Consider the following 13,172-nt stretch of genomic DNA (forward strand, 5'->3'; position numbering starts at 1 on the left):
GATATGTAAGCATCTTAGTATGGTTTATGTTTTTAAGTATCTTGCATTATAGGTAATCTTAATAAGTATTTAAAAATCTAAACTTGTAAAACAAGTTACAGGATGATGTTTTACAAAGCAAAATTTATTTTTAAAGAGATTTACTTCATGTTGCATAATCCCCTAGAGCATTTAAAAAATGTGAATTTGAATTACAAATTCAATACATATGTTACAGAAACCAATATAATTTAAATTTGATTACAAACTATATACAACTTTTGAAAAAGTTATATGGTATAAATCTATAATAAAATATTGTTAAGTAGAAGAAGTAAAAACTGACTTCAAAAATATGAATATAAGAATTTATTTCTGATTTATTTCTTTTATAAAAGAGGATAAAAAGATCTTAAAAGGTGCTAATAAGACATGAACTTAGGTAAAAGGCAAAAACTGAGGTAAAAGACCTACAAAACAATAATTAATCGCAATTAATAAAAATATTTTAACATTAAAGAATGAATTTTTGGACACAGAAACTGAAGGTATTAAGAAGTTATCCTTTATTTCTTGAACTCTGGTTTTGAAAAACTACTCAACTTTTTATTCAAGAATCCCAAGCGCAAATCTGAATATTGGTGGGAATTCAAATTAATAAAGCACCACAATATAATTAACCTTCATTTTACAGGTGGGAAGATGGGCAGAAATGGAGTAGAGAAGTGAGTCAGTAGTGGTTACTCATTTAAATGAAAGCACTTTAATGCCCTGACTCTCCAGGATCACAGAATGCTAGAATTGCAAGGGATCTCAGATGTTGGTGGTCTAGCCTTTTATCTTGTTGGCATTTATCTCATAAACTGATGATTTTGGAGGACACATACTGGCAACTTTGAATTCTTTTAATGTCAGAGGGATATAGTATGAGATAAGCCAAATCAGGTCAGTGGATGAGCTACATAATCTGTGCAAGTTCCCATCTGTGTCATTTCTAGCTCATCCTAGATACCCACATTCTATGCCGAACTTATTGGGCATTTCCTCACTGGATCCCACTATGATGGGGCCACCTGATTCCACACGGTGTTTCCTTTTCCTTTTCTTTCTAGTTGCAGGGGAACAGAGCAGATTTACCATATTCAAAAGTCCTCTCTCTGGAACTGATCTGAGTTTGAAAAAGGTAGAGCTTGAAGTAACCTGTGGGAGTACTTTTCATTCTCATCCTAGCACATCTTACTTACCTCAGTGGAAAACATTATTTCTCTTTATCTTTCAAGGTGACCCAAAAGCATCCAAAACTGGGTCTCCAAGAAGTATAGCATGTGTCCTCTAATGAACTGCCACAATTCATTCTTTGAAAGTAAAAATATCAAAACTATGTAGTCATTAAAAAGAATGAGTTTGAACTAAGATTTGATGTTTATAATGAGTGCAAAAAGCAAGTCCTAACAGTAAGTATGTGAGTCCATTTAAAATATTTACACATATTTGCCTGTAAAAGGCACAGAATGATGCTCACAGTGGCTGACTGGAGAGCTGGATTGTGGTGCGCAGAGGGTTAGGAAGGGGACCTGGGCTTTTTTCCTTTATTCATTTCTGAATTGCCTGGATGTTTCACCAAGTGTGTACTTAAATTCTTTAAAATTAATTAGGGAACATCACACACATCCACCAAGAATCTTTATCATCTTTAATGCATTAAAAGTCTGGGAAACCGTTAAATTCTTGTTTTGACTGGTTCCATGGAGAGTTCAATTCCTTCACCAGACACTCCTTAAATACTAGGTTCTTTGCCTGGCACCAGGCTACCAAGATCAGTAACACCTGGTCTATGACAGGATGGAAATCTTCCCCAAAATGCAGCTAAGAGGAAAAGTGAATTTGGTAAGAATGGGCACCATCATCACTAGGTATACAACGGCACCCTCACTTGTCTCATAATTGGCCTTCTGTAGGCTTCGTCTTTCGGCAGCGCCATCCTCTCATTCTTAAAAGTCAGATTTACGATTAAGACTCCAGTTAATACCGTTGAGCGGGAAGTGTCCTTGGGGAAAGAGAAGTCCCCGGAACAGACCCACTGGGGTATCCAGAATTGATTTTGCAGCTGCACACAGATTCCTGTCTTAACCTGGAGTCTCTGCTGAGTAATGTAATTTCTGGGACAGCAAAGGGGCAGCTGGTGACTTTGAACCAAATTTTACCTTTCAACTCAATTCAGGGAAATTTCAACAGAGTGGCCGACGATGCAAAGTGCTATGTTGAACGCTAGATTGTGCTTTATTTTTTCCTCCCAACTTCACGTTTCCATGCACCAAAATGTTGATGCTACAAATATTGGATGCCACGCTTACCTGACAGGCTTCTTCCATCCCACCTGGGCGCAGGGGCTCTGAGCGAGCGCGCGAACCGTGGCTGGAGCCCGCCTCTCGCGGCGGGAGCTGGCTCGGCGGGCCGCGGGTTCCCCTGCTGGCCCCAGAGCCGGAGCCGCTTTGCTGCCGGGGCTCCCGCAGTCAGCCCCCCGCGCGCACGCGCGCTCCCCCGGGGCGGCCCCAGCGCCTCCAGGCTTCGGCAGGGCTGCGACTGGACAGTTCCAGCGGGCGGGGCGGGGCGGGACGGCTCAGGAGTGCTCCGCGACCACGTGATCGGCGCTAACATGGCGGCGCCCAGCGGCGTCCACCTGCTCGTCCGCGGAGGTAAGCCCCTGGAGAACCGCGCCGCGGGGGTTTGCGCGGTAGCTCACTCGCTAAGCACCCGGGTTCAAAGGGGTTACACACCCGCGCTCAAACATTTCGCCGCACACGAATGTACTTTTAGTTCTACCGATACAGGCAGACACGCAAGCTGACACAGGGACACGCCGCAGGAACACGACACATTTATTCACTCGTCATTTGCCTGGACTGCGTCACTGCGTGGCATCTATTCGCAGTCACTCCTTGAGGTTTATGGGACATTGTCTGAAGTTTTCTTCCCCCACGTCAGTTGTATGATTAGTGTAGCAAACTTACTTATTTTGGCTGCGGAGCGATGAACCTACGGTAACTCGGGAATGCGCCTGGATACCCAGTTGCCACAGAGAAAGCAATTGGTTTGTTGTATATATTGGCATGATACAGTACGTCTTTTGGGAGACCTGCAACATGTGATTATTCGGTTACAGTGACTTAAAGTGAAGAAGCGAAGAAATCATGTCCGGAGAGCTCTCGTAGGTGTTACCCTTGCGTGAATGGTGAGACTTTAGTAAATAGATACTTTTGCAGGTATATTAGGGAAATCCTTGTTAGATTTGTTCTGAATCTTGGTTAGAAAGAACTAGAAAGTTGTTTCAAGGATTGGGAAAGAGGGGAACTAACATAGTTTGAGGGACTGCTTAGGTGTCAGGCACATAGGAACAGCAGTCCTGTGAGGTAAATTTCATAGTAAATAGCTACCGTTTATTAAGTGCTTTTTAAGTACATGGTCCTGCGTCAGCACCTTACATATGCTAGCTACCTTTTAAAACCCAATGAGTTAGTGCGCGCTTCAGCAGCACCTATACTAAAACAGGAACGATACAGAGATTAGCGTGGCCCTTGCGCAAGGACGATGTGGAAATTCGTAAAGCGTTCCATATTTTTTGGAATTAGAATTTTAAGATTACAAGTAAATAAAGGAACACTGTACTGTGAAAAGTAAATAAATAAAATCCAATGAGTTAGGCGTTACTCCCGGTTTGCAGACGAGAAAAGTGAGGCAGAGAGGTTAAGTAATATGCACAGATTTTAAGAGGAGCCACAGGAAGATTTGAAGGGAGAGAGGTGCAAGAAGAAGGTGATGTAAGCAGTATTTTGGGCTGGTTGGTTATTAGAGTGGAAGTCAACAGGAGAATGCAGCCCTGTGAAAAAAAGCCCCAATTTACATCTCTTAGGATCTGGGCTCCAGGCCAAACTCTGTTTACTAATCAAGTTACTTTTCTGTTTCCTCTTTTGGCAAGAAATAATGGTGTTTAGACTTTTTTGTGTACCACAGGTAATGGTGAAGAGAATCTGGGGAGATAGTCGAGGTAGAGGAGGAATCAAAACACACACACATGTATATTTTATATATATACACATATATGTGTATGTGTATAATCCCCGCAGATTACAGAAATAGCATATTATTTATTTATTTTTTTTTTGGGTCACTTCTGCTTTTGACAAATGGTGGTTCAGACAATCCTGGGAAAGACTGCTATAGGGAAGCCAGGTCGGGTTATTGGTTCCTATAACCCATTCCATTATATCCCACAGTGCTGCAACAACTAAAAGAGGGATCTTCTGACTAGAAAAGGGACAGAAAATGTGTCATCAGGGAGAGATTTATTGACCAGGAAAGGTCACCTTTATGGACTATCCATAGCTAGTTTTAAATTGCAGACAGGCTGTCCTATACCACTTGCTCCCCAAGCCCCTAGGATGGAAAACGAAGGGTAAATTCATGAAGGCTCCTGTCTCTCTCTTCTTCCTTTTCACACACTTAAATTGATGTAAATCAATTCACTATAAGTCTTTCTGTGTCAGGGTTTATCATCAGCATCTGTGTGCATCTTTCCCTCCTGGAAAATAGAAAGAAAACATTTTTTTTAACCCGTTTAGAAGGCATAAGGTTTTTTTCATGACTCTCCAGCTCACTGTAGCTTTAGTCACTGTATACCCTATAGACAGTAGTTATAAACCTCCTCTCAACATCCCCACTCCTGTTAATTCTTGTTCAGCAGGAGCTATGTTTTATCTGTCCAGTTTAACAAGCATAGTAACTGGCTCAAAGTTATACTTTTTTTTTTTTTAAGATTTTATTTATTTATTTGACAGAGAGAGACACAGCGAGAGAGGGAACACAAGCAGGGTGAGTGGGAGAGGGAGAAGCAGGCTTCCCGCGGAGCAGGGAGCCCGATGCGGGGCTCGATCCCAGGATCCTGGGATCATGACCTGAGCCGAAGGCAGACGCTTAACGACTGAGCCACCTAGGCGCCCCGGCTCCAAGTTATACTTACTAAACATACTGAATTGAGAGGCTGTTAAGACTGTGCTCTCTTCCATCATGGACTAAGGGATGGGTAGAAACTGTGAGTAGTGACATTGGAAAGGAGAAAGGACATATCAATCTGTTGAAAGCAAGAGATAAGGTAACAAGAGCCTTTTAGGGATGAAATTATTCCCTGGATTAGCACTGGCAGGAAATCCCAGATCCTGGCACATAATGCCTACTGTCAGGTCCCAGGAACTCTTCCTTGCTTAATCTCTCAATCCCAACCCCACTTATAGGAATCCTTGTTCCAGCTCCTGAAGGCATTACACAGGATCCTTTGTATAGGAAGAAATGGGGAAGGCAAGTAAGTGGGGCATACTTTCTCCTTTACACTCTGGTCACTTTTATGAGCCTGGCTTGTCTTCTACCTCTCTGATTTTCCCAGACTTTCACTAGGCTCTCTGTTAGGTTTCTAAATATTATTGTTCCCCAGGATTTTGTCCTAAACTTTCATCCCTGCTTTCTCTATTTGTTGTCACCAATCACCTTTATCTACCTCGATGACTGCAAATCTAGGCGATTTTTAAAAAATGAACAGAGCGTCTGCTGGAACTGGGCACCAGCCTCAATTGCCAGCTCTTTGTTGGGTATATTTTCCTAGATGTCTCTTAGGCCCTTTAAACTCAACAGGTCCAACGTGGAAATGAATATTTTTCTCCACATCTTCTTCTGGGCTTATAGACTTTGTCTCCATCAATGGTATTACCATACAGTCAGTATTTAAGTGAAAGCATTTGCGTTCTCTTGGTCCCCACCTTTTTTTTTTTTTTTTTAATTTCTCTGTCCTGGGGCGCCTGGGTGGCTCAGTCAGTTGGGTGTCTGCCTTCATTTCAGGTCATGAGGCCAGGGTCCTGGGATAGAGCCCCACGTCAGGCTCCCTGCTCAGCGGGGAGCCTGCTTCTCCCTCACCCTCTGTCATTCCCCATGCTCTTACTCTCTCTCTCAAATAAATAAATAAAACCTTTAAAAAAAATTTTCTCTGTCCAATGAGTTAGTAAATCCCATTTCTTTTTTTTATCTAAGATTTTATTTATTTATTTGACAGTGAGCGCACAAGCAGGGGGCAGGGGCAGAGGGAGAGGGGAAAGCAGACTCCCCACTGAGCACGGAGCCCGACACGGGGCTCAATCCCAGGCCACTGGGATCACGACCTGAGCGAAGGCAGACACTTAACCATCTGAGCCACCCAGGTGCCCCGGTAAATCCCATTCCTCCCCTGCCCCCAAGCTATGTATTTACTTATTTTTGTAATTCAAGTTTAATTAACCTATAGTAATGTGTTACTTTCAGATGTACAATATAATGATTCAACAATTCTATACATTACTTGGTGCGCATCATGATAAGTGTACTCTTAATCCCAGTAAATCCCATTTCTTGGATCCCTCCAGTTTTTGGCATGGTCTAGGTACAAGTCTTTACCATTCCTTGGCTAGACAGGGCCTTTGTAACTGGTCTCCATCTCAGTCCATCCTCTTCCCCACAACTACAGTTCTTTCTCTAAAATTCTGCTCTGATTATGATGCTTCCCTGCTGAAAAACTTCTGGGAACTCTTCATTGCTGAGATAAAGTCCCTTAGCATGGAAAGCCAACTCCAGCACAGTCTGGCCTCACTTTATCTTTTCAGCCTCATCTTCTGTCAGTTCCCTCTCCTTATATCGCTGCTAAGGTTAACCATGTGCACCTCCTTAATTGTGCTCCTGCAGTGTCCTTTTTCACCTGACAAACCATTCATCCCTCAAGGCCACACATAAATGCCATCTCTCCTTTAAGCTTTCTTTGCTTCTGCCCAAACTAACCCACTCTGCTTATATAGCACTTGGGGCATACCTTTACCACAACACTTGTCACCTGGCATCAAAGTATGTACACTTCTCTAAAAAATATTAGTTTACACCTCTATCTCCCCAATAGAATGGGAGCTTCTTACAGGTGTGTCTTACCTTCTTTGTCTCCCCAAAGCCTGGAGCACAGTGTCTGCGCATGGTAAGTACTCAGTTTCATAACTGAATGAAAACCCTTTCAGATTGCAACCTCCTATAGAAATACTTGCGCACAGAGATTGTATGGTAGGCCTAAAGAATCAGTATCTCAAAATGTCAGTTTTATTCACATAACAGGTCTAGATAGTGAATTTTTTTCCTTCCTTCCTCCCTTCTTTCCTTCCTTCCTTCCTTCCTTTCTGTTTTATATTCCATATCTCTCCAAGAATAATTTAAGACAATTTTACTTCTGTGTATCTTTTTTGGCAACTATTGAGAATTTCATTCCAGGTTATTTGAATTGTGAATCAGACTTATAATTAGAAAAAAAGAAGTTGAAATGGGGGAAGGGAAGAAATCTAAAAGAGAAGTGCTTGAAGTTTAAGCAGAGTAGCCATGGGAGAGATGAAGGAAGCAGATGGAAGTAAACCCTCACACCTAAGGACTATCCTGCTGTGGAAACAAGCCACATGGAAGGAGCTGACGCTGTGAGAGGAGAGGGGCCGACTGTTGGCAAGTCTGGCAGAAACTCTAAGAAAGGCTGGTGGGTGTGTGGAAGAGTCTGGCCTTCCCAGAGGGCCGTGTGGCAATGTCTGTCAAGATGTAAGGTATACCTGCCTTTTGCCTAACAATTCTGCTTTTAGGAATTTATCCTAAGAGACCAATATGATGAGTATGTAAAGGTGTTTGAACGAGATTGTATATTGGTGATATTGGACAGAATCTGAAATGTCCAGCGCCTGGGTGGCTCAGATAGTTGGGCGTCTGCCTTCGGCTCAGGTCGTGATCCCAGGGTCCTGGGATCGAGTCCCGCATCGGGCTCCCTGCTGGGCGGGGAGACTGCTTCTCCCTCTGCCTCTGTGTCTCTCTCTCTCTCTCTGACTCTCATGAATAAATAAATAAAACATTAAAAAAAAAAAGAATCTGAAATGTCCATTGGTAAGGGAATGGCTATATAAATTGTGGTTCATCCATGCACTGGGGTGCTATGCAACCATTAGAAAAGATGATGTCGAGGGGCATCTGGATGGCTCAGTTGGTTAAGCGTCCAACTCTTGGTTTCGGCTCAGGTCATGATCTCAGGGTCATGAGATCAAGCCCCATATGGGGCTCCACGCTCTTCATGGAATCTGTTTGAGATTCTCTCTTCCTCTCCCTCTGCTCCTCCTGCTCGTGGTCTCTCTCTTTCTCAAATAAATAAATAAATCTTAAAAAAAAAAAAGATGATACCGATGTACTGTAGACTTAAATAGTCATTGACACATACTGAGGAAGAAAAAAGGCAGGATATAGAACAGTGTATCCTCCTTATGTAAAAGTCTGTAGCTTTGCTTTCTCATGTATGTATGCACAAAGAGGTATCTAGAATGATGTTCACCCAAATGTTCATAGTTGTTATTTCTAGATGGCGAGATTGGACTGATTTTTACTTTTTTGTGTTTGATGTGTTTGAATTTTATATGAGCATTTTTGTTATCCAGGTATTAGTAATATATCCAAATAGGATATTTGTATTATTATTCATTACTATACTGTAATTTAAGATGCATATAACGCTACTAATATTTCATTATTCTTGGTTTTTTTAGTTTAACAAATGTAAAAAGTATTTACAAGTGCTTCTGTTCATTTGTGACTCTAAGGCCATCAATTCTTCCGCTGAGAATTCTCTTACCATAATGGTTTTCAAAAATTTAACCTCCAGGTCAGGGAGGGGCTGTTGCACATCATGAATTAAGTACTTTAAACTTTTGTCGATTGACCTGAGATCCTTACTATCTGTATAGCTTCTGTAGGAAAATGTATCCTCAATTTTGCCAAACCAAGTTAGAATTAAGTTTTGGGATATGGTCTATGTGCAATTTGGAAAATGCTAATGTAATAAGGAGGTTCCTGTGACTTAAATGTTGCTAGCCAGAGAATGAAATGGATTTTTGCTAATATGATATCTTCCAACTCTATTATAATATAGCTTGTTACTCATAGATTAAGACATACTTAATAATCAAATATTGGTCCTAAATTCTCTAAAGTCAGACATGTCCCTAAAGCCATATATGTTCTTATGTTTTTCCTCTGCTTGAAACCGCTTTCTCTAACACAGATAGCTCCTGTCTCCCATTGAAATTATAAAATCTCAGTGCACAGTGTAGGACATGTAGACCCTCAATGATGAATACTTGCAGTCATTAAAAAAAAAAACACCCATGATGTTGACCTGTATTTGTTGACATGGAATGATGTCTACAACATATATTGTTTGGAAAAAGCAAGTTATAGAACAGTTTAATATAATCCCATTTTGTAAAATGAAATACCAGTATCTTTATGTGTGTCTAAGTGTATAACGTACTGAGAGAGAGAAAGAGAAAATATTCTAAATACTCAGTTTCTATGAAGTGCCCACTTTCCCCAAGCACTGGAGATCTTTGAAAATGAAGAGTGGATGCTATATATCTTAGGGAATGTGGAAAGATGGAAGGAGAATAATATGCATGCGGAGCATCACTTGAACATATTATTTTACGGTTAAAACAGCTTTTTCTTGTGGAGATTGGATTTTCTTTTTTAGCTTTTGAACATGGAAAATTTCTTTTTTTTTAAGATTTATTTAATTATTTGAGAGTGTGTACACATGTGCAAGTGGGGGGAGAGGGGCAAAGGGAGAAGCAGACTCCCCACTGAGCAGGGAGCCCAACTTGCCTCGGGGGCTCGATCCCAGGACCCCCGAGATCATGACCTAAGCTGAAGGCAGACGATTGACTGACTGAGCCACCCAGGCGCCCCGGAATATGGAGAATTTCAAACATACACAAAAGTAGAGAGAGCAGTAAAATAAACTCCCGTATACCTATCACCTAGTTACAATAATCACCAACTTGTGGCCACTCTTGTTTTAGCTTTACCCCTAGCCACTCTCTCCCTAAAACTGGATTATTTTGAAGCACATCCCAGATATCATCTAATTTCACCTGTAGATTTTTCATTATGTATCTCTGGAAGACAGGGAGCCCTTTTTATTTTCTTCTTATATCCTACATACCAGCTCTAGAATTTCCGATTGGTTCTTTTCTTATAGTTTCCATTTCTCTGTTGAGATTTCCCAGCTGTTCACTCATTATGTCTACCTTTTCCTTTAAGTACTTGAACATACATAATTTTGCTAACCATTTTTAAAGTCCTTCTCTGTTAATTCTGTCATCTGGGTGATTTCAGGGTCTGTTCCTGTTTTACTGACTGCTTGGTTTTCTGTTCTCTCAGCCATTTCTTTTTATTTACAGTTTGTGTCAATGCAGATCAATTCTATAACATGAGAAGTTACTATGAATCAAAGCATAAATACACAAACACAATGTACAACCTGAAATAGATGTACAGCATTCAGATATGAAACAAAAGGGAATGTTCATTCACACACACAGTAGCTTGAGATCTGTTGGATATGGTTGTTGCAGTGTAGGTTCCTGAAGATGGGAAAAAATGACTTTGGTTATCAAGACCAGTGTGGCCATATTAGATACCGGAACATCTAAGCATTAGCGTGTGACCATGAAAACAAAAGACCTTAGAGAGGGTCTATTTTTAAAAAGCTTTCTGTGCATTGAGGCAATTGTGAAAAGATTTACTCTCCAGAGTCAAGCCCACGTTAGGCTTAGGATCAGGTTCTAACTATCTAAAGATACTGACTGAGAACAGAAAGTATTCTAAATGTGGGTATTCTGATTGAGTTGTTTTTTTTTTTAAGATTTATTTATTTATTTTAGAAAGAGAGAAAGAGGGGGGGTGCCTGGGTGGCTTAGTCAGTTAAGCATCTGCCTTCAGCTTGGGTCATGGTCCCAGGGTCCTGGGATCAAGCCCCGTGTTGGGCTCCCTGCTCAGTGGGGAGCCTGCTTCTTCCTCCTCCCCACATACTCTGTTGCTGTCTCTGTCTGTCTCTCAAATAAATGGATAAAATTTTTTAAAAAAGAGGGGGGGGGTGCCTGGTTGGCTCAGTCGGTTGGGCGTCTGCCTTCGCCTCGGGTCGTGATCCCAGGGTCCTGGGATCGAGCCCCGCATCAGGCTCCCTGCTCACTGGGAGGCCTGCTTCTCCCTCTCCCTCTGCCTGCCACTTCTCCTACTTGTGGGCTCTCTCTCAAATAAATAAATAAAAATCTTTAAAAAAAAGAGAGAGAGAGTGCATGCAAGAGCACAATAGCAGGGGGAGGGGTAGAGGGAGAGAAGCGGACTCCCTGCTGAGCACAGAGCCCAATGTAGGGCTAGATTCCCCAAACCTGAAATCATGACCTGAGCTGATTTGATCGAGTCTGATGCTTAACTGACTGAGCCACCTAGGCGCCTCTCTGATTTTTTTAAAAAGTATTTATAGAAAGAGTATAAAAGTCTTTCTGAATTTAATGTAATTCCAGTTTTCACTTCCCAAATACTTGATTGACAGTTTTGGCTCCTGCACATATTTGCCTTTTTAATTTCAAAATTTGGCAATTTTACCTTCAAAACAGATATGTGTGTGTGTGTGTGTGAGTGATCCTATCTTTTTTTTCTTTTTACAGATACGTTTTTAAATTGTAAAAACTATTCAGCATACACAGAAATAAGCATTTTGAAATTAATTGAGGTCAGTGTATTTTGACTCTTTGGAATCAGTTTAGCTAAATGAATCTCGTGCTTTTGTTGATTAGGAATAGGTGATAAGTATATATAAACAAAATTCACTCATTATGCTTTGATTTGGGGTAGATTCCAATCCATCATTTCCCTGGCTCATATCAATTACTACATAAGAAGTCAAATGCAATGTCAAACCCAAAGCCGCAGAGGGGGAAGAGTTTAGTTCTCAAAGAGAACAGTAATAGCTTAACAATGTAAAATTTTATCCTGAGTACACAGGCATTATATCAGTACTGCTGAAACAGTGCATTGAGGATTTATAGTAATGTCTAGAAATTTCTTCTAAAGGAGCTCATGGAAAGCTTTTTGTATTACCTGTTTTATGGCCTTAAAGATTTAATGAACCAAACGAAAATTGAATCTCTGTTCCACATTCCATTCTTTAGGTAAGAAAAAATTTATTCTCATTTTCTTTTTTTTCTTTCTTTTCTTTTCTTTCTTTTCTTTTCTTTCTTTCCTTTTCTTTCTTTCTTTCTTTCTTTCTTTCTTTCTTTCTTTCTTTCTTTCTTTCTTTCTTTTTCTTTCTTTCTTTCTCTTTCTTTCTTTTAGAGAGGGAGGGGAGGCAGAGGGAGAGAGAGAGAATCTTAAGCAATCTCCATGCCCAGCGCAGAGCCCAATGTGGGGCTGATATCATAACCCTGAGATCATGGGCTGAAATCAAGAATCAGCTGCTTAACCGACTGAGCCACCCAGATGCCCCTATTTTCATTTTCAAAGTAGAGTTTTACGTGTCCATATTTCTTAAGCCACATTAAAGTAATCATCTCAACTCATTTTGGGTGTTAATATTGACCTTCATCATCTAGTCAAAACCTTCACATGCTCTTCAAACCAATCAAAACCTTCACATGCTCTTCAAACCAATCAAATTTGGGATCCTCAGCATTTTCTGAGTCAATAAGGTATGGAATTAGCAGATTTGATGAAGACCTCTTTTTTCCTTGTCACATTGGATGTCTAGATGCCGTTTGAATTGGGTTTAGAAGATGGGATAGTATAGGTGTTTCTTGGCCTGAATCTCTAAACAGAATAGATATAGAAGGGATAACAGGATTATAAAGGAACTAGAGAGACTAGCTGTGGACTGCAGAGCACCAGCTGGATTTGGGGCAGCCAGAATATTCTGGGAGGAGTTACTTGAAAGTGTTACAGCAGTTATTTGATTTGAATAAATCTGTGTGGGTAGGCGCAGCACCAGAAGCATTAGCCCCAGTCTGAGCCTGGCGACCCTCACTTTGCCCTTGTCCACTGCATTGTCATCAGTGCGTGGTGCATCTCACTGAATGGAGGTGGAGAACCCCTGGCTTGGGGTAGGCACAGGTGAGGTCTACCTTTTTTTTCCCCTTGATTGTGGGTCACATTTTTCTGCTTCTTTAAATGTTATCTAATACATAATTGTATATGTGACATAATGAATAATACCTTGTACAGATTACGTTGTTTTTCTTTAAAATATGTTGAGTTTTGTTCTGACAGGCAGTTAAATCACT

The 13,172-nt window shown here is 40.9% G+C and overlaps 1 protein-coding gene and 1 pseudogene across 6 annotated transcripts in view; both read left to right on the forward strand.

The window, feature by feature from the left end:
- Positions 1-2,568: 2,568 nt before the first annotated feature.
- METAP1D (methionyl aminopeptidase type 1D, mitochondrial) overlaps positions 2,569-13,172 on the forward strand; it is an 83,472-nt gene continuing 72,868 nt past the window's right edge. For 2 of the 6 annotated variants that reach the window (XR_010410180.1, XM_064586680.1), the window contains exon 1: positions 2,618-2,675. Coding sequence is in view for 2 of the 6 variants with exons in the window: in XM_045868622.2 (XP_045724578.1) it covers positions 2,636-2,675 (40 nt within the window). In the remaining 4 variants the exon portion in view is untranslated. Of the gene's footprint in view, positions 2,676-5,267; positions 5,336-13,172 lie in introns of all 6 variants that reach the window. The other 4 variants (XM_064586679.1, XM_045868622.2, XM_064586678.1 and 1 more) reach the window with 4 other exon arrangements.
- On the forward strand, positions 3,500-3,599 carry LOC123840027 (U6 spliceosomal RNA; annotated as a pseudogene).

The sequence above is a fragment of the Mirounga angustirostris genome, unplaced genomic scaffold (assembly GCF_029215605.1).
Source record: "Mirounga angustirostris isolate CCGP_5_RB_7025 unplaced genomic scaffold, mMirAng1.0.hap1 SCAF_3, whole genome shotgun sequence".
In the NCBI taxonomy this organism is placed as follows: domain Eukaryota; kingdom Metazoa; phylum Chordata; class Mammalia; order Carnivora; family Phocidae; genus Mirounga; species Mirounga angustirostris.